Below are 20,566 nucleotides of genomic sequence, written 5' to 3'. Positions count from 1 at the left end.
CTGACTACTACCGGGTGCGTCCCCAGGTGGAGGATCGGGGAACAGCCTTCAGATATGGAGGTTAGCTGCGATATAAGCAGAGCAATCTGGCGAATAAGCAGCCGTGGACCAACAGCGACTGAGCTATCAGGGCATGGTGGAGCAGAAGTGGCAACTCTGTCTCACTTAAAACCTCACAAAGCCCAATGACAACTCGGTGACATGGCGAGTAGTGCCGCCATTAAATAAGTACCTGCTGGGGTCACCGCCCCTGACATTGGGAAGCAGTACTGACACAAGGTTGAAGCCAAATGATGACGGAAAAGCTTGTGATCAGAGATTTGCAGATGGCAATATGATTATATTGTGTACGTCTGTAATACTGAGGAGCAGAAAGCAAACAGAGAAACTACTGCTCTACCTTATCTCCAGAACAACCACCATGGCGAGCAAACCCTTACAATTGGCCCCAAGTTCCCGGCGTCCCTTAAATGGGACAGGGGTGCAAAGAATCTCCGGGCTCAAAATGGTGTCCACCACTTTTAAAATTGCAACTTGGAATGTCAGAACTCTGTATGAAGCTGGCAAATTAAGAAATGCCACAAGAGAAATGAAGAGGCTGGGCATCCGGATTTGGGGAATTTGCGAGACAAGATGGCCAGGATCTGGAAAGTGTCAACAAGATAATACAACAATGTATTACTCTGGGAATGATGAGAACAAACATCGACATGGTGTAGCTGTAATAGTAGATGAAGAAATCAATAAATCAGTAATAAATTGGATTCCATTTTCTGAAAGGATAATGCTGTTACAACTTAAGGGAAATCCTGTTAACATAAATATCATCCAAGCTTATGCACCCACAGCTGACAAAAGTGAAGAAGATGTTGAAGAGTTTTATGAACACCTAAAAGAGATTAAAAACCTAACAAAGAAACATAATATAAACATAGTGATGGGTGACTTCAATGCAAAAGTGGGAAGAGGGGGTGATGGAGAAATTGTTTTGCGAACATGGCTTAGGCACCAGAAATGACAGAGGAGATCGCCTAGTCCAATTCTGTCAGGAAGAAGATCTAACAATAGCAAATACCTGGTTTAAAGTTCCACCAAGAAGACTGTACACTTGGAAATCGCCTCAAGATAACCAACAAAATATTGTCAGAAATCAAATTGATTATATACTGATAAATAAAAGATTCCACAGTAGTATAAAGAGTGCAAAGACTTATCCTGGAGCAGATATCTCATCAGACCACAATCCCATAGTTGCAGAAGTACGTCTTAGATTAAAATCAGCTAAAAAATCACAAAAGAAGAAAAAGAAAATTGATGTAGAAAAACTGAAAGACCCTAACATAAATAAAAGTGCCAAGACACAGCTTAACCTGCGATTACAACAGATTAACATAGAAGAAAATAAAAGTGTGGAATCTCTTTGGAATAGCTTAAAGAATGCCATCGTAACAACAAGTATTGAAGAAGTAGGTTATGTGAATAATATAAAACAACAGGAATGGATGACAGATGAGATTCTTTCTCTTATTGATACAAGAAGAATGTATAAAAACAAAGACCTAGCCAGGTATACAGAAACACATAACATCATCAAGAAAAAAATAAAAGAAGCCAAGGAAAATTGGATGAAAAATTTATGTACTGAAATCGAACTGCTTCAGAAACAACATGATAATTTCAATCTGTACAAGAAAATCAACGAAATTTCCGGAAAACTGAGGAAAAAGCAAATAGTGTCTCTAAGAGACGAAAATGGAAAAATAGTTCTAGAAGAAGAGAATAAAGCACAGATTTGGATAAAATATGTAACAGAACTTTTCAATGATACTAGACAGAAGCCTATAAATATAAAAGATAACATTCAAGGACCAGCAATCATGAAATGTGAAATAGAGAATGCTATACAAACAAGTAAAACAGGAAAAGCCATTGGATCAGATGGTGTGCAAACAGAATTTTTAAAATTAATCGAACCAGATAACATCAAACTTCTTGAAAAACTATTTAATAAAATATATGAAAGTGATGAATTTCCATCAGATTGGCTCAAATCTACTTTTATCACTATCCCAAAGAAACCCAAAGCGAATTCCTGTGGTGACTTCAGACTTATTAGTCTAATGAGCCAAACATTAAAAATATTTTTGAAAGTAATTCAGAATCGCATTTATAGAAAAAGTGAAGAAACTCTAAGTGAAACACAATTCGGCTTTCGGAATGGTTTTGGTACTAGAGAGGCCCTTTTCTGTACCCAAATATTGATACAAAAATGCATAGAAAAACAGAAATCTGTCTTTATGTATTTCATAGATTTTGAAAAAGCATTCGACAAAGTCAGACACACCAACTTAATAGAAATCCTTCAACAAATAAGGCTAGACAAACAAGACATAAGACTAATAACAAATCTATATTGGAATCAGTCAGCTACCGTTCAATCAGACAACATTACCACCAGTGATATTAACATCAAAAGAGGAGTGAGACAAGGATGTGTGCTCTCACCACTCCTGTTCAACATATATGCAGAGGTAATCTTTAAAAAAGCATTGGAAGAATGTCCAGAGGGAATCACAATAAATGGAAAGATTGTTAACAACCTACGATATGCAGATGACACCGTGCTAATTGCAGATAACATTATGGATCTCCAAAAACTCATTGACAGAGTATACATAGAAAGCCAAAGAATGGGAATAAATATAAACATCAACAAGACAAAATCCATGATCATCAGCAAACATCCAGCCTCATCAATGAAACTGACACTCAATGGGAAAAATATTGATCAAGTGTCAAGATATAAATATCTTGGTTGCTGGCTTAATGAACGGTGGGATCCAGAAATAGATATAAAGACAAGGATTGAAGTTGCACGGCAGTCCTTCATGAAAATGAGAACACTATTCTGCAATAAAGACCTAAACATGGAAGTCAGATGTCGAATGCTGAAATGTTACGTGTGGTCTATTCTGCTCTATGGAGTTGGAACATGGACATTGAAGGCGACAACCATCAAGAAAATCGAAGCCTTTGAGATGTGGCTATACAGAAGAATGCTAAAGATATCATGGACAGAAAAAATTACCAATGAAGATGTCTTAAAATCCATTGGCAAAGCTAAACATCTTGTACAAATAATCAAGAAACGAAAAACATCATATCTTGGCCACATCATGAGAAACAGCAAATACCAACTTCTATAAACTATTTTGGTAGGAAGAATTGATGGCAAAGGAACTAGAGGAAGAAAAAGAATATCATGGTTTGACAACATCAAGACGTGGACAGGAAAGAGCAGTGCACAACTGCTCAGATTAGCACAAGAGCGCAGTTTGTTCGCCAAGATGGTCGCTGACCTTCGATAGAAGATAGCACAATAAGAAGAAGAAATGAAATAATAATAAAATGGAGTAAAAATTTACATCAAGGAATTAAACTTTCACCTACAGTTAACTTAAACACTCTCCTCTTTGCAGACGACCAAATAATAATTACAAATTCTGAAGGTAACTTACAGAAAGCTATTTTAAATCTAAATGAGATATCCAAAGATTATGGTATGATAATATCAACGGAAAAATCAAAAACTATGGCCTTTAAAGGACAAGATCCAGCAAGAACTAAAATAGTATTAGATAACAAGATCTTAGAACAGGTGAATTCATTTAACTACCTAGGATGTATGATCACTTATGAAAATGATAAAGATATAAACATAAAAATTGCAAAATATTTAAAAATAACAGGAGTAATTAACTCTATATTTAAACCAAACCCAGTTCAAAAACAAACCAGGCTTAAAGTATACAATACATTAGCCCTACCGGTCTTAATGTATGGAAGCGAAATCTGGACAATAAAACAAAAAGACAAACAAAGATTAACAACAGCAGAAATGAAGTTTATGAGAAAAACTGCATAGTATACCCTATTTGATTACAAAAGAAATGAAGAAATTATGAAAGAATTAAACCAAGAACCAGTAATTGAAAAAATTAAAAAATATAAACATAAATGGATGGAACACGTTCAAAGAATGAAAATAGAAAGATTACCAAAACAAGCCTTAAAGTACAAGCCATTAGGAAAAAGAAAACCAGGACGTCCTCTTAAATGATTCAACGATGACTTCTAAGGCCGGAACAGGCCATACTAGGCCTAAATCCTTGATACGTATGATGATGATGATGATGATGATGATATATATATATATATATATATATATTTGTCTGTCTTTTGCAATTGTCCCAATACTTTTGGAAATATGGTGTTACTGGTTAGTAGAATAATATGCAAATGAAAGATTAGTCATAACAGTTATTAGATAGTGTTCATTACCACATAAACTAATGCATAGTTAATGTGATTGATCAAAGTTACTCGATAGTTATGGTAGAAAGCGATGATGTCTGACGTGCGGGATTTTGATAGTTGATATAAAATGTGATTCGAGGAATTTTGACTAGTAGTAATAGTTTTACTACTATAGTCAAATAAATAGTTTTACTACTATAGATTGATTATAGTAGTAAAACTATTTACTAGTAGTAAATAGTTTTACTGCTATAATCAATCGGTTTGATTCTTACCTACTGAAATTTGTTGACTTACCTACTTGGCTGATTCTTTGGACCTGTTTTTTCAAACAGGTCCAAAGAATCAGCCAAGTAGGTAAGTCAACAAATTTCAAAACAAGGGCGATACGCTAGGCCTACTGCCATTAGTATCAGCATTGTTTTCGCCCCCTGATATATATATATACACAGTCATCCCTTGACTTACATCCATTCGAGTTACATCCTTTTTAAGATATGTCGATGATCCCATAATGAAATAAATAACATTTTTAACTATACTTTCGAACAACATGCAAGTAAGCATAAAGTAAAAAGGTTTTTATTTAGCAACAATGCAGTGGCAACCTCCCTCAGCAGTCAGCACTTAGCTTCTACAGTTCATCTATTGATTTTGTGTTTGAAAACTATGTTATTTTTGTATTTATTTTTAAATATTTTGTGATATTTTGTGCAACATGTCCCTACATATCCAATTAAAAAACCTAGTGAAGAATCACAGAAAAAGAGGAGAGCAATTGATCTTGAAATGAAGTTGCAAGTTCAACGACAGTGACGAAGCGACGACAAGGTCCTGTCAGTGATTGGAAAAGCTACTTCCATCATGCATAGGGAACCTGAACCAAAAGCCCATATCTCTTAGCACTATGACCATAACTGCTAAGGCTAAGTCTCTTCAATATGTTGAAGGAGAAAGCAGGACCCAATTACGACTACAAATTCAATGCTTCTTCCAGTTGGTTCATGAGATTCAAGCAGCAGTTTGCACTGCATAATGTGAAAATATATGGTGAATCTGCAAGGCTTCCAAGGAGTTTGTGAAGAAATTGGATAAAATTATTACGGAGGAAAATTATTTGTCACAGCAAATATTTAATATGGGTGAGATCTCCTTGTTTTGGAAAAAAATTCCCAAGCGGGCAATTCATCCACAAAAAGCTAAAATCTATGCCTGGTTTCAAAGCTCTTAAAGACCATATTACAATTGTGTTAGGACAGTGGTTCTCAAACTGTCTGGTGCAACCCCCAGGGGTTGGGTGCAAATAGTTTGAAAGGGGGCACGGCATACTTTCATACATGCTAGATATTGTACAGATATTTCATACACACTAGACATGTTCCCTACTCTAGTGTCAATGGTACAAGACACTGATAATCCAGTGCTTCCAATGGAGATAAAAAGCTGCCTACTTGATCATCTCATAATGTTGAAAGTTCATTTCTAAAAATACTTTTGTGATGATTTTGATGAATTTTATTGAATTAAAAACCCTTTCGAAAATGCACCTGCACCGTCATCTCTGAACGTAAATGAGCAAGAACAACTCGTCGATCTCACTAGTGATACTTCACTGAAAAGTAAATAGAAGAAATTGTCTTTATCAGAGTTCTGGATATATATTGGCAAGGAATTCCCAACTTTGAGTCAAAAAGCATTGAAGATCCTTATTTCTTCCGCAACAACTTATTTATGCAAGAAAGGCTTTTCTGCTTTGGCAGCTATGAAGTCAAAGTATTGTTTAAGACTAAATATTGCTAAAGAACTTAAAGTGACCATTTCTGATATTAACCATGTTTTGATAAACTTTGTTCTCAAAAGCAGGCCCATCCATCACATTAGACTTTGACATTTAAATGTTTGATTATTTTTACAGAGAAAAAGTAAATACTTGTATTGCTTCATTTCAATACATATTTTGATTACTTGCAAGTGTTAAAACTAATTTTTATTGTAGGCCTAATATTGTGATACTTTAATTATTTTGTGCCAAAAACTGTTAAATAGTATGTAGAAAACACAAAATAAACTGAATAAAACGTCAAACTTGGTATGACTTCTATTTTGATAAATAAAACCAGTGGGGGAAGTGGGGCTGACAGTGTTTTCTCTTTTGTCAGGTTTGGCTCAGAGGTAAAAAGTTTGAGAACCACTGTGTTAGAGGATAATGTGGCTGGATATAAACTGAAACCATTTGTTATATGGCACAGTGAGAATCCAAAGAGCCCAAGCCTTCAAAAAGATTAGGAAGCATACACTTCCAGTTCATTAGCGGAGCTATAAGGAGTCGTGGATGACTCAAAAATTGTTAGAGGATGCCTTAATAAACTGTTATGCAAGTGAAATGGAAAGCTACTGTGTGAAAGAAAATGTAGAATTTAAAATTTTATTAATTCTAGATAATGCTCTAGGTCATCCTTCTTATATCTGTGATCTTCATCAAGTTCAAGGTTATGTTTCTCCCTCCAAACACGATGGATCAGGGAGTTCTAGTAGTGTTTAAGGTTTATTATCTATCGAGAACGTTTTCACAAATATTGCTGTAGTTTGGGACGAAGTGATCTCTGTTAAATTGCATGCATATGGAAAAAAGACATTAAAAAGGTTTATGCATGATTTTGGAAGTTTGGAAAAAATTAAGACTTTTGTAAATTGAGTTTAGAAATAGTGGGCCTAGAAAACAACCTGAATCTTGAAGTGAATGATGACGACATAATTCAACTCATAGGGAGTGCCCCTGAAGAGTTGAAAACAAAGAATTGCTCAAACTGGAGAAAAACAACACATTGCAGAAAAGGAAGAATGAGAAAAGGAAGAGAGAAAAGACAAACAAGGAGATGTAGTTAAACAATTCACATTGAAGGGTCTTGCAGAATTGTTCTCTGCAGTTAGTGATGTTCTCAAAATGTTTGAAGACATGGATCCCAATGTTGAACACTACTTATTAGTAGAAAGGAAAGTACATGACATGTTTGTTTGCTATAAACAAATTTATGATGAAAAGAAGAAGAGAATAAGCAAAGCACATCAGACATTTTTCATAAAAAAAACAAAGGCTACAGAAGAGCTGCAGCCTGGTCCTTCACATAGGGAAGGCAATGAAGATGTGATTGTGGAGGAAGATTTGGGTGATTATTCTCCTGTTTTATAGTGGCAGTAACACACAGTACAGTTTTATAATAAGGTTTAAAAATTAAAATCACAGTATACTTATTACTATTAAGTCCCTAAACTCTATAACTCTGTTGATTTAATGTATCGACTTGCATCCAAACTGACTTATTTCCTGCCTGATGGAACGGAACGCGAAGTAAGTCGAAGGATGACTGCATATGTATATATATATTATTATTACTACTACTTTTTATTATTACAGGCAACTCCTAGGAGTCGATAGACTCATCGAGGGGGGGGGGCCTAACATCATGTCAAGAACAATTATTCGACATTCACACAGTATCTATCATACCTTGCCTTGAACTCATTCACAGTCATGGCACCCACAACAGACTCTGGCAGCTTATTCCACTCATTCCACTCTCAAAGTAAAAAATCCTACCTCTAACACCCTTGCTAACCACACTCTTGCCCATCTTCCATGTATGGCCCCTAGTCCCCCCCACCACCAGTCCTATTCTCAAAAATATCTTCTGAATTAATCTTATAGAAACCCTTCAGTAATTTGAATGTCTCAATCATATCACCCTTTCCCACCTATCAACCAATTTCTGCAACCCACAAATCTTTAACCTGTTCTCATAAGGTTCATTCCATAGACCTACTGTCATCTTGGTCAGTCGTCTCTGGATCCTCTCCACCTACTCCCCATCAAGAAAAAACCCTGGCGCCCATCACAGTGGTCTAGATGGGGTCTTATCAAGGCTTGATACAGAGGAACAATAACCTGTTTGTCTCTGCTCGTCAAGGTATTTTTCAACAACCAAGTGATTTGATGAGCTGATTTAGCCACTTTTGCAATGTGCCCCCTAAACTTCAACTCCCTATCCACCAACACTCCCAAATCCCTGGCCTCGTCAATCTCCTAGAGTATGGTTCCACCAATGTGATATACTGCTGCTAATCTTTTCACCCCAAAATGCATAACCTTACATTTTGCCACATTAAATTGACATCCATTCTCCTTAGCTCAGTCCTCCAAACTATCCAAATCATCCTGCAAAATTTTGACATCCTGTGCACTCACTATTGCTCTACCCAACTTTGCATCATCAGCAAACAAATGAATAGTTTCTCTCAGATCCATTCCTATATCATTGATGAACAAATTGAAAAGTAGGGGTCCAAGAACAGAACACTGCAACACACCACTAGTCACAGCAGTCTTTTGGACTCTACTTCTGAATAAACCACTCTCTGATATCTCTTCATCAACCATCCTCCTATCCATCTCACCAACCCTATAACCATCCCCATATACTTCAGTTTATTGATTAGAATTCCATGTGGTATCCTGTCAAGATACAGTAGAATCACTGAACCCATTACCCTTATCAGTTCAGCCATCACTGTGTTATAAAACATGAGCAAGTTACTGAGGCATGATCTACCCTTCACAAAACCATGCTGTCCCCCATACAGTATCCCATTTTCATCTATCCAATCCTGTATTTTTCTCTTGACTATTTTCTCCAAGACCTTGACAACGATTCCTGATATGCTGATCGGTTGGTAATTTACAACAGCAGTCTTGGAACCTCTTGTACGCAGTGGAACTATTTTCCCCTCTTTCCACCCCTAGGGACTAACCCAGACCGAGACTCAAAATAAACAAAATGACAATTCTTTAGTCGCTTCACGTACGACATGAGCTGGTATACCATCCAATCCCACAGATGTATTGACATTGAGGTTTTTAATAGACTATTCACCTTTACTTCATTTCACCACAATTCCTCTATGCTGTTGGTTCTTTTATTCCTGCAATGTCACCACCTGGATAATATACTCTTGCAAATTGCTCTCTCAGTAATTCCACTATATCGACTGATTCGGTTACCTCCCTTCCATCGGCATTCTTTAAAATCATTCTGCCGTATACATTTTTTCTTTTACTTGCAACATATCTAAAAAACTGTTTGGGATTCTCTTTGGCCTGCATGGCTAATGTTCTTTTATAATCCACTTTTCCTTTTCTTACCACACTCGTTACCCTTCTGGCCTGCGCCTTATACCGTTCATGTGTCCGTCGGTCACCTTTCTCCTTAAATTCCCTCCACGGTTGTTTCTTTTTTTGTAGCTTAAGCTTAATGGTGTTATTCAACCATTTAACCCCTACCTGATTTATTATTTGGACTCTAGGTATACAGTCAGCCATTGCCTCCTACAAACACTTCTTAACCACCTCCCATGCACTATCAGCATCCGGCCCTTGCAGTTTTACATGCCATGGCACTGAACCTATCAAACTCCTAAGCTCGTCATACTTACTAGCCCAATAATTCCACATGTATCCTGTCTTAATTGTAAATTCCACACCTTTAGCAACCTCCCAAATCAAGACCCTATGATCACTCTCACCAATTGGTGGCAACGTGGTCATATTCGTTACAGCCAAATTCTCATATGCAATTACTAGGTCTAGCACTCTCTCTGACCCCTAGTATTTTCCATTACATGCTGTCGCAGATAGTTATCCCTTAATAACTGCATAAAATCGAATTCCTTCCTCCCATATGTCCTCTCCTCCTTCCAATGAATGTTACCATAGTTGAAATCTCCCATAATAATTACCCTCCTTCCACTCATTTCTTCTATTTGCTTGTGCATACTGTCACCACCATCTATTCCATCACCTGGTCTATTGGTCTATAGCAGCTCCCAATTGTATATTTTGTTCTGCTAGCCTCAATCTCACCCCAAATAGTCTTAAATGTGCTCTTTTCTCTATCCTGCAGTTCAACTTCTATTCTCCTTGGCTGGAGCTCATCAGCTATCATCAATAACACTCCTCCCCCCATTTTATTCTCCCTGTCACTCCTGAACACACTTTACCCCTCACATTCAATCCCACTAGCTATATCATCTTCTGTCAGCCACATTTCACTAATGCTAATAACCCGTGGCCTGGATGTGCCAATTAAGGCCAAAAATTCTTCCTTCTTGTTCCTAATACTTCTGGCATTAGTATACACGAATTGCAGAAGCCCATTTGTCCCATCCCTATTTTGATGCCTTATACTAACTATCAAATTCTGATTTGTTGTCCTTCGTTCTTGCTCGGGCATATTACACATATTCATACACTGAATTGTCTCCCTAAAGTCTGCATATCTACTCCCCCCTCTTAATAACTCTAGTTTCCCTGAATTCTGCACATCCACCTCCAATTCATTTAACAACACCTTTTCAAGTCTCCGTACACCAAATCCTTTCATATATAAACCATCCATCTTATATAAATCCTTTCACCCATCGAACTCACTCCACACATCCACAAATTCCACATCACTCCTCCTGCATAATCCGCGCATAAAGTCATTAGCAATTTTGGCCCTCCTATACTCTTCATTGTCATACTGCAGCAACAGACTCACCATCCTAACTCTCTCACTCTTCTCTTTTGCTACCTCAAGTAATTCCTTTAAATCCTCTCTCATAGTCATTTTGTCTCCTTTCAGATCATCCGTTCCTGCTAATACTATCAATTCTTTCACTCTCTACTTTTGGATTCTAATTGACTCGCTTACATCCTTAACCTTTGCACCAGGTTGGTACGATTTTGTCAAACTCTCATTTATCACACCTCTTACTAAAGAATCTCTGTACAACACTCGCTCTTTCATTTTGTTTACACTCACTATCATACTCTTATTTTTCTTACCATACTTTTGCCATTTATTAGTTAGTATGCTCAGTAAACTTTTTTTCCAACGCTCCAGCTGCTGATTTGCCCTATGTATTGCTCCGCGTAACCGTGCGATCTCACTCTGCATTTTTACCTTCATTCTCACTTTCAACGCCACTCTCACAGCTATCTGGTACTACCTCGCAAATATCACTATTCATACCTCACGTATTACTATTTTCTACATTCCTACTTTCAACAACGATATCACTCTCATGACCTGAAACACACTTTAAATCCTCACATTCCTTACACTTTCTGCATACGTTCACTCCACTATCATTGTCTAACCAGACTCCAACTGCTCTCCTCAAAGCATACATTTCACAAACAGTACACTGAATAAAATCCTTTATATTAAAATTTTTGGACAAAGATGGCAATCTGGACGCCATTGTATTCCTTCTTATTGGCGCCATGTGCATGCTAATAATTGTATCTATCAAATTACTAATTGAAATAACTCAGAAAACACACAAAAATCACACAGACACGCCAAGATACGAAAAGTAAATAATATTACATAAGATTCAAGCAAATTTACCAATTATTACTTAAAATAACACTTATGTGTTCAGGAGCTCTCTACAATACACACCATGTAGTCCTCTGATATATATATATATATATATATATATATATAGAGAGAGAGAGAGAGAGAGAGATTTATATATAGAAATAAAGATTCCAATGTACCATTGTAACGATTCTGTAATTAAAGAAATTATTGATTTAAATACAAAAGTTTGCATTTCACTATTGTAAAATACAATAGTGAAACTTACTGTTGTATTTAAATTTTTGGTATTGCTTTTCAGCTTAAACAAGATGAGTTCCGAAACAGAATATCTGGAATGTTCTGATTAATATAGATATTTACTATAATTTACATGTCTCAAAAAACCTGATCTTATCTGAATATGTATGTTGGAATGAGTGATTTTCATAATCCCTAAGACTTTCAGTGCCCACTATCCAATATCTAACAGCAGTGCATACTCACTGCAACCTTTGACCAACTTTCTGCTGTTGTTCAATTCACTTAATGTAGCCTTATGATTTTGTATGATAATAGCTTTTAGTAGTAGTTCTATAAATAAATTAAATAATCAGCTAATGCCTTTTATTCCCTTATAGGGAGTAGGCGAGGAGTAGGCGAGGCCTTTATACCATATCTAGCGTTTGGAGACTGAGTGGGCAGTTCAGTCTCCATCAGTAGCCAATCAGAGATAGCTGGCCCATGTCTATCACTAATTATAGGCAGCCACAGATGAAGAGGCTGGCAAACAAGTGCTGCCATCTCTTGGTACCTAACCCTAACAAGATATGTTACTGTCTGAAATAATGTGGGTACTACGGTCAAGTTTCTTGAGTTTTAGGGACGAAAAACCTTCTTGCCCATACCAGAGATCGACTAACTCGGGAATCGGTCAAAAATAGGCTTAGAAAAGTTCCTCCATTCGGTTAGTCAACAACTGGACTTGAACCTAAGTCTAATTTTGAGTGAACAAGTGCAGAGGACATAAGCACCACTTCCACTGAGCTACACAGGCCTATAGTAGTAGTAGTAGTAGTTCTTGCCTCTGTAATTAGCTCTCCCTTACACTTCATGGTTTCTCTTCATTTCACCTGTCTCATGTTTTTTCTAGGTCTGTTATACTACTGGGTGATAAATTTGATATTTTTACTAACTTGCAACTTGCACTGAGAATCCCTCTTCACAAAGAAATACAGCATTCTTTATATAATACATGGTGTTAATAGTGCTGGTGGTACTCACAAGAATGTCATGATAACTTAATTATTAGGAGAACCAATAGATTTCTATTGCTCAAGAAATAAAGAAACATCCAGGGAACTGAAGAACAGTCCCTCTGGTAATGTGTTTCTTAGACTACTCTGTATTCAGCATGTGAAACTGTAGGAAGTAATGAAAATAATGGGTTTTCCTCAACATGCTATCAGGTTGATAGCCAACTTGCACAGGGAGCAAGGAGCCACGGCAGGAACAGGTGTTGGATAAAGTCATTGGCTTTAGGTTCGAAAGGGAGTTAGTCAAGGATGTTTACTTTCTCCTTACTTGTTTAGTATATATGCTGAGGACATCATGCACGAAGCATTGGAATAGCTCAAGACAGGAATTAGAATAGGTGGTAGATTGATCAGTAATCTGAGGTATGCTGATGATACTGTACTCCTCTGTAATGACAAGGAAGAACTAGATCATATTCTTGATAAAGTTAACAAGATCAATAACAACAGAGGACTTGAAGTCAATCCTAGCAAGACAAAGATTATGATTCTCAAAGGAAATACAAACTACAAACAAGGAAGCTCTTGAGAAACAAGTGTACCTTAATGGAGAAAGAATTGAGGAAGTCAGCAAGGTTTAGTACCTGGGATCGATTATTAATGTGAAGAATTGCTATTCAGAAGATGTCAGAAGAAGATTAGGAATGGCTAAAACAACAGTCAGAGACTTGTCTAAAATTTGGAAGGATGGATCTATCTCCATAGGAACAAAGTTGAGGAATTTGGATGCAGCTATTTTTTTTTTGAATAGTGACTTATGAATGTGAGACTTTGAACCTAAAGAAGTCAGATAAGAAAAGGATAGCTACTTTTCAGTTGAGAATATCATATACCGAAAGGCATACGAATGAATGGGTGTTAGAAAAGATTAGTAGAACTTTAAGTCTCCTTAAGGATATTGGCAGAAGGTTAAAATATTTTGGACACATTGAAAGGATGGAAGGAAGACTTCTTAGAACAGTAATGGAGTGATAATACAGCATCTGTGGATGTCAATGAACAGATGATGATAATGAGAGCAATCAAATACACACAGTTATAACTGGTTGTGTTTATGCTTCCCAGTTATCTTAGTTCTTGCATCAATAATGATATGAGATAATTAAATCTAAATGTCTGTTGATAATTTTTTTTTTTTTTTTTTGTTTATTAAATGTTTGGTTCCATATTATGTATTTCCTCATTTCTTACATGATAACTAGCAGTTTCGGCACTTATGCAGTTCAATGTCGCTGGTCTGGTTTGCCAGGTGGACAGTCTTCATTCTTCAAACAATAGGCCATGGATGTGAATCCAACTAACGGGCATAACTTTTGGAAAATGAATTTCATTGCACGGTTGGAGGCCTGAAATGGCTTGAAAAAATTTCATGAAATTTCAGGATAATGAAAAAAAAAAATAACAAACAACAACAAAGAAAATTCTTAAATGATCTACAGTACTAATGCATTACAAGTTTAAAATCTTTTGTGTTATACTAAAAAAAAAAAAAAAAAAAAGGCCATGTATGAAATGATGCAAGTGAGCTCGTATATGATGCAACACTTGATGTATTATGCAATGAACATTGCTATAATTGCATCACAATTGTAGCAGATGTTATTTGGTATAATAAATTTAGTTCAATCCTTTATCTAAGTGTAAGCAAACAAAGCTTGCACCTGAAGTATCTTCAGGACTGAGGCAACTCGTGGAAATGGTGACCAAGCTCTCATCACTACTTGTCTTAGTATCTCTCATACTGCAAAGCACATCTCCTTGCGGACATGTATAATGCTATGTTAAGGGAATGGCCACTACCCAGACCAGTTTTGACCTTTATTGAGGTCACGTCAGTGGGAGCCAGACCCACAGGAAGTGATACTATGGTGGAAGCAATGGAGAAGTCATATTTATCTATACAAGTTGCCAAAAGGTGTCTCACTTTATTATTAAATTACTCTGGATTTAGAGAAAGATGTTGGAAGTTTTTTTTCCACTTGGTTAGACTATAATAGTGGAAAAAGACTCTAACCAAGTGGAAAAACACTTCCAACATCTTTCTCTAAATCCAGAGTAATTTATAGGTAAATATGACTTCTCCGTTGCTTCCACCGTAGTATCACCACCTTTTGGTCTGGCTCCCACTGACAAGACCTCAGTAAAGGTCGAAACCGGTCTGGGTAGTGGCTCTTCCTTTAATGCATAACATTATACATGACTGCAAAGAGATGTGCTTTGCATTATGAGAGATACTAAGACAAGTAGTGATGAGATCTTGGTCCACCTTTACCACGAGTTGCCTCAGTCTTTAAGATACTTTAGTAAGTGTGCTTTGCATTATGGGAGATACTAAGACAAGGAGTGATGAGAGCTTGGTCCACCTTTAACACGAGTTGCCTCAATCCTGAAGATTTTCAGATGCAAACAAACTTTGTTTGTTTACACATGGATAAAGGATTAAACTAAATTTATTATAGTCTAACCAAGTGGAAAAAACTTCCAACATCTTTCTCTAAATCCAGAGTAATTTAATAATAAGGTGAGACACCTTTAGATAACTCGTGTAGGTAAATGACTTCTCCATTGCTTCTGCTTAGTATCACCACCTCTGGGTCTGGCTTCCAATGACGAGACCTCAATAAAGGTTGAAACGGGTTGGAAGTTTGGGTGATGAATGGCAATGCCCATGAAGTTTTAACTGAGGCTTGGCTGTTGCTGTAACCCAGGTCCTGGGTTTGGCAATGCTATAGCCCATGAAGTTGACTGAGGCTCTGCTGTTGCTGTTACCCCTCAGATGAGATATGAGCAAATGAGCAGCTCTGCTCAGTGGTGGGGTGAGTCTGCCAGGTGTAGAGCCAACAGGTTCTGAGAGTTCTTCTCAGTGGCAGGGTGAGCCTGTTATTGAGGGGAACAACGCTGAGTTTTTGGAGTTTGACCTTTACTTGAACATTCGATAAAGGTTGAAACCGATCTGAGTAGTGGCCCTTCCCTTAATGCATAGCATTATACATGTCCGCAAGGAGATGTGCTTTGCATTATGGGAGATACTACGACAAGGAGTGATTGAGAGCTTGGCCCACCTTTACCATGAGTTGCCTCAGTCCTGAAGATACTTCAGTTGCAAACTTTGTTTGCTTACACTTGGATAAAAGGATTAAACTAAATTTATTACAAAATTGTAATATTGAATTTTTTGTAATTGCACATTTCCATTAGATTAATTATGACTCCTGGGCCACACCTCTAGCAGTAGAGGGAAGACATATTTTAGAAGAGTGCAATCTTGTTCTTAAGCAAAATATTTTTATTTATTTTTTTAATCAGGCATGAGAAAGAAAATATTCCTCACTATTTGATAGACAGAAATGCACTAAGTCAAGTAACACTCGATGAAGCGGTTCCAAGACTTTTGGAAAGTGAGGCAGCCATTCAGAAACAGGTAAGCATGATTACCGCTTTTTTTTTTTTTTTTTTTTTTTTGTTGTGTTGTTTTTTGATTCGATTTAAGGCACTAGCTCTGATGTCAATTTTGTGCATATTCCTAACTTTTTTTTTTTTTTTGAGAATGTAAAACCTGGAAAACCTTTCCTTTAATTATTGAAATATTGAAAACATATCTATGCCAGCTTGGTTGTTGAGATTTCTGCTTTTTAACCTTCAAGCTGGTTCAAATTCCACGCTGATATAAGGATAAAATTCCTGCTCTCTAACCTATAAGCTGCTGGTTCAAATTCAACATTGGTATGGATTTGTAAATGTCTTTAGATGGTATATGATTCTCATTGCCTAGATTATTATTATTATTATTTAAAAAAAATTGTTATTATTATTAAAAAGACAAGCCTTTATAAACTCAAGGAGCTATATAAGCTCATCCAGAGCAGGCTTTTAAAGACACCCATGTTCATAGTGGGACTCAAGCCTATGACCTTTTAATTGGAGATTTGGTGATTTAGGCTGGCCAAATAATAAGGATAATTATAATAATTATTATCATCACATTTTTCCTGGAATGTGTTAACAGAGTTAATCTCATATGGTATGATCACTTAAACAGAATGGGAAAGGAAAGATTAGCAAAACAAGTGTTCTCTGCCAGGTTGGCAGGAAAAAGACCAAGATATAGGTGGATTGATACAGTAAAAAGTGCCTTAGAAGATAGAAATATAAAATCTGATAATGTTGGCGTCTTCACAGGTAACAGATTGATTTCAAGGAAAATTGTAGATAGGAAGTTAGTAATGATGTTAGTTGTTTCATGTAGTACTATCATATCCTGTACACCCATTGAGAATACATGTCAGTAATTTGATGATGAAAATTATTATTATTATTATGACATAGGCATCTCCATGTGATCTGAAGACTCATTGCAGGTGGTCTACATTAATTCTGGACTATAACTATTATACCTCTCTCTCTCTCTCTCTCTCTCTCTCTCTCTCACTTTGAATTCAATCATCGACACGGTAGCTAATATAAACCATTGCAACCTATTCTACTCATTCATCACTCCAAGCACAAAACCTGATACTCCATCTTGCTGACCACACTCTTGTTCAGTTCAAAGTGATCTCTTGTTTTCTCCCTTACTTATGTAATAAAAAATTCCTTCTATATCATTCCTACAAAAATTTTTAGTAACTCATACATTTGTAGCATAATCCCCTCTTTTTTGCCTATTAATAAATGTCTGCAACCCAAAAATCATCATTAGATCTCATAGGATGCATTCCACTATTCACCATCTTGGTCACTCATCTCTGGATACTTTCAAACACTTCCTTATCCCCAAGAAACTACTGGCCAGACCTGAGCACAGTATTTCAAATGTGAAATATTGAATGTATATTATTTAAATTAAGGGGGAATATTGAATCCCACATTATTTCAAAGCCGAATAAGAAACTCTAAGATAGGAATCAAAGAGTTTCATGCCGAATATAGTAAACTATAAAAGTTCGGCGAATCCAAGCATAAGCCAACACCTGATAGTACAAACTAGGGCAATTCATTGCAAAGGTGGGGTAAGATCCAACCACTGTCCTTGGTATTTTTCCATAAGTAGGTAGACCTGGATAATACTCAGGTTGTAGTGATGAGAACTTATATCCTTTACAATACGAGTTGCCTAAAAAGGTGCACCTTGTACTACCAGGTGTTGGCTTACGCTTGGATTCGCCGCACTTTTATAGTTTACTATATTTGGCATGAAACTCTTTGATTCCTATCTTAGAGTTTCTTATTCAGCTTTGAAATAATGTGGGATTCAATATCCCCTTAATTTAAATGATAACACCTTGCCAAAATGAAGCCTTTTGGCTCTTTATTTCAGTAATTTATTCAGTGCACTTTTTTAGGCAACTCGTATTTTAAAGTATATAAGTTCTCATCACTACAACCTGAGTATTATCCAGGTCTACCTACTCACTAATGAGACCTCAATAAGGGTTGAAACCGGTCTGGGTAGTGACCTCCTTCCATAATGTATAACAGCATACATCTCCTAGAAGTTGTGTTTTACATTATGGAAACACACCAAGGACAGTGATTGGAACTTACTCCACCTTTGCAACGAATTTCCCTAGTTTGTACTACCAGGTGTTGGCTTATGCATGGATTCGCTGAACTTTTATAGTCTACTATATTCAGCATGAAACTCTTTGATTCCTATCTTAGAGTTTCTTATTTGGCTTTGAAATAATGCGAGATTCAATATCCCCCTTAATTTAAATAATTACCCATTGCCGAAATGAAGCCTTTTGGCTCTTTATTTAAGTAATTGAATGTATAATTCAATAACAATTTATTTAGATTATTATTATTATTATTATGGGCTACTCCAAGGAGTCCTTAGACTCATTGAGGGAGACTCTAAATATCATGTCAAGAACAATCCAACATTTGCATAGTGTCTATCATATTTCGCCTTGAACTCATTCATTCATGACACCCACAAGAGACTCTGGCAACCCATTCCACTCATTCATTACTCTCCATGCAAAAAACCTAGTTCTAACATTCTTGCTCTTATTCAGTTTCCATGGATGGCCCCTAGTTCTCCCATCACCACACCTGTTTTGAAAAATTTCCTCTGAATTAATCTTGTAAAAACTCCTCAGTAATTTGTATGTTTCAATCATATCCCCCCCCCCCTTTTCTGCCTATCAACCACTTTCTGTACCCCACAATCTTTAACTGTTCTTGTAAGGTTCATTCCATAGACTTGCAACCATCTTGGTCACTCACCTCTGGATCCTCCTCATCCCCAAGAAACCCAAGCACACAGATCTGCACGCAGTGGTTAAGATGAGGTCTTATCAATGCTTGATAAATAACCTGCTTGTCTCTGCTCGGCAAGATTTTCTTCAGTAACCAAGTAATCTAATGAGCTATTTTAGCCACTTTTTCTATATGCCATCTAAACTTTAATTCCTTATCCACTAACACTCTCAAGAATCTGGCTTTCTTGATTTCCAGGAGTACACATCCACCAATGTGGTATACAGCTGGTAATTGTCTCACCCAAAAATGCATAACCTTACACTTTTCCACATTAAATTGACATGCATTCTCCTTTGTCCAGTCTGTCAATCTGTCCAAATCATTCTACAAATTTTGACATCATCTGTATTAATTATTGATCTACCCAACTTTGCATCAACAGCAAATAACTGAACAGTTCCTCTCAGATCCTTTCCTATATCATTAATGCACAAATTAAATACTAGCGGCCCTAGAACAGAACCCTACATCACGATCCTAGTCACAGGCCTAGAGTCGTGCTGCAGGGTTACACCCTCCTATCCATTTCACCAATCTTATATCCATCTCCATATGCTGAGTTTACTGATTAGAATTCCATGTAGTATCCTGTCAAAGGCCTTTGTCCACCAGTATCACTATAAACCCATTACCTTTATCCAACGCAGGTGTCACTGTATTATAAAACGTTAGCAAGTTGCTGCGAGATGACCTACTCTTCACAAAACCATTCAATCTTCTCCCCTCCCCTCATACAGTATTCCATTTGCATCTATCCATTCCTGTATTTTGCCCTTGATCAACTTCTCCAAGACTTTGACAACTACTCCTGATATGGTGATTGGTGGGTAATTTTCTACATCAGTTCTGTGGCCTCCATTACGCAGTGGAACTATTTTCCCCCCCCTCTTTGCACTAACCCAGAGATGAGACTTAGATTAAACAATATGGTCAAGAGCACTGACAATTCCCTCGCTGCTTCACATAAAATTCGAGCTGGTATACATTCCAATCCAACAGCTGTATTCATGTTAAGGTTTTTGTATATGCTATGCACCTCCATTTCATTTACCTCAGTTCCTGTACAAGCCTTTGGCTATCATTTCTGCAATATAACCACCTGGATGATATACTCTTACAAAGTGTTCACTTAGTAATGCTTCTATTTTGACTGATTCAGTTACCTCCCTACCTTCAGCAGTCCATAAGCAATAACCAACTAATTCCTGTAATATTTAGTGATGGAATATATAATGTATTTATTTATTTATTTTATCTAGAATGATA

The 20,566-nt window shown here is 36.7% G+C and overlaps 1 protein-coding gene across 2 annotated transcripts in view; it reads left to right on the top strand.

Moving 5' to 3' along the window:
* The window catches only part of LOC150109241 (prestin-like), a 399,320-nt gene that overhangs the window by 34,726 nt on the left and 344,028 nt on the right, over positions 1-20,566 (top strand). The window contains exon 2 of one of the 2 annotated variants that reach the window (XM_090406615.1): positions 16,340-16,454. The exons of the other annotated variant lie outside the window; for it this stretch is intronic. Coding sequence (XP_090262741.1) covers positions 16,340-16,454 — 115 coding nt within the window. The remainder of the gene's footprint in view (positions 1-16,339; positions 16,455-20,566) is intronic. 2 annotated transcript variants of the gene reach the window in all.

Source organism: Typopeltis vanoorti, chromosome 2 (assembly GCF_054136105.1).
Source record: "Typopeltis vanoorti isolate ZY-2024b chromosome 2, IOZ_Tvanoo_1.0, whole genome shotgun sequence".
Taxonomy (NCBI): Eukaryota; Metazoa; Arthropoda; class Arachnida; order Uropygi; family Thelyphonidae; genus Typopeltis; species Typopeltis vanoorti.
This window is presented reverse-complemented; position numbering and strand designations above follow the sequence as displayed.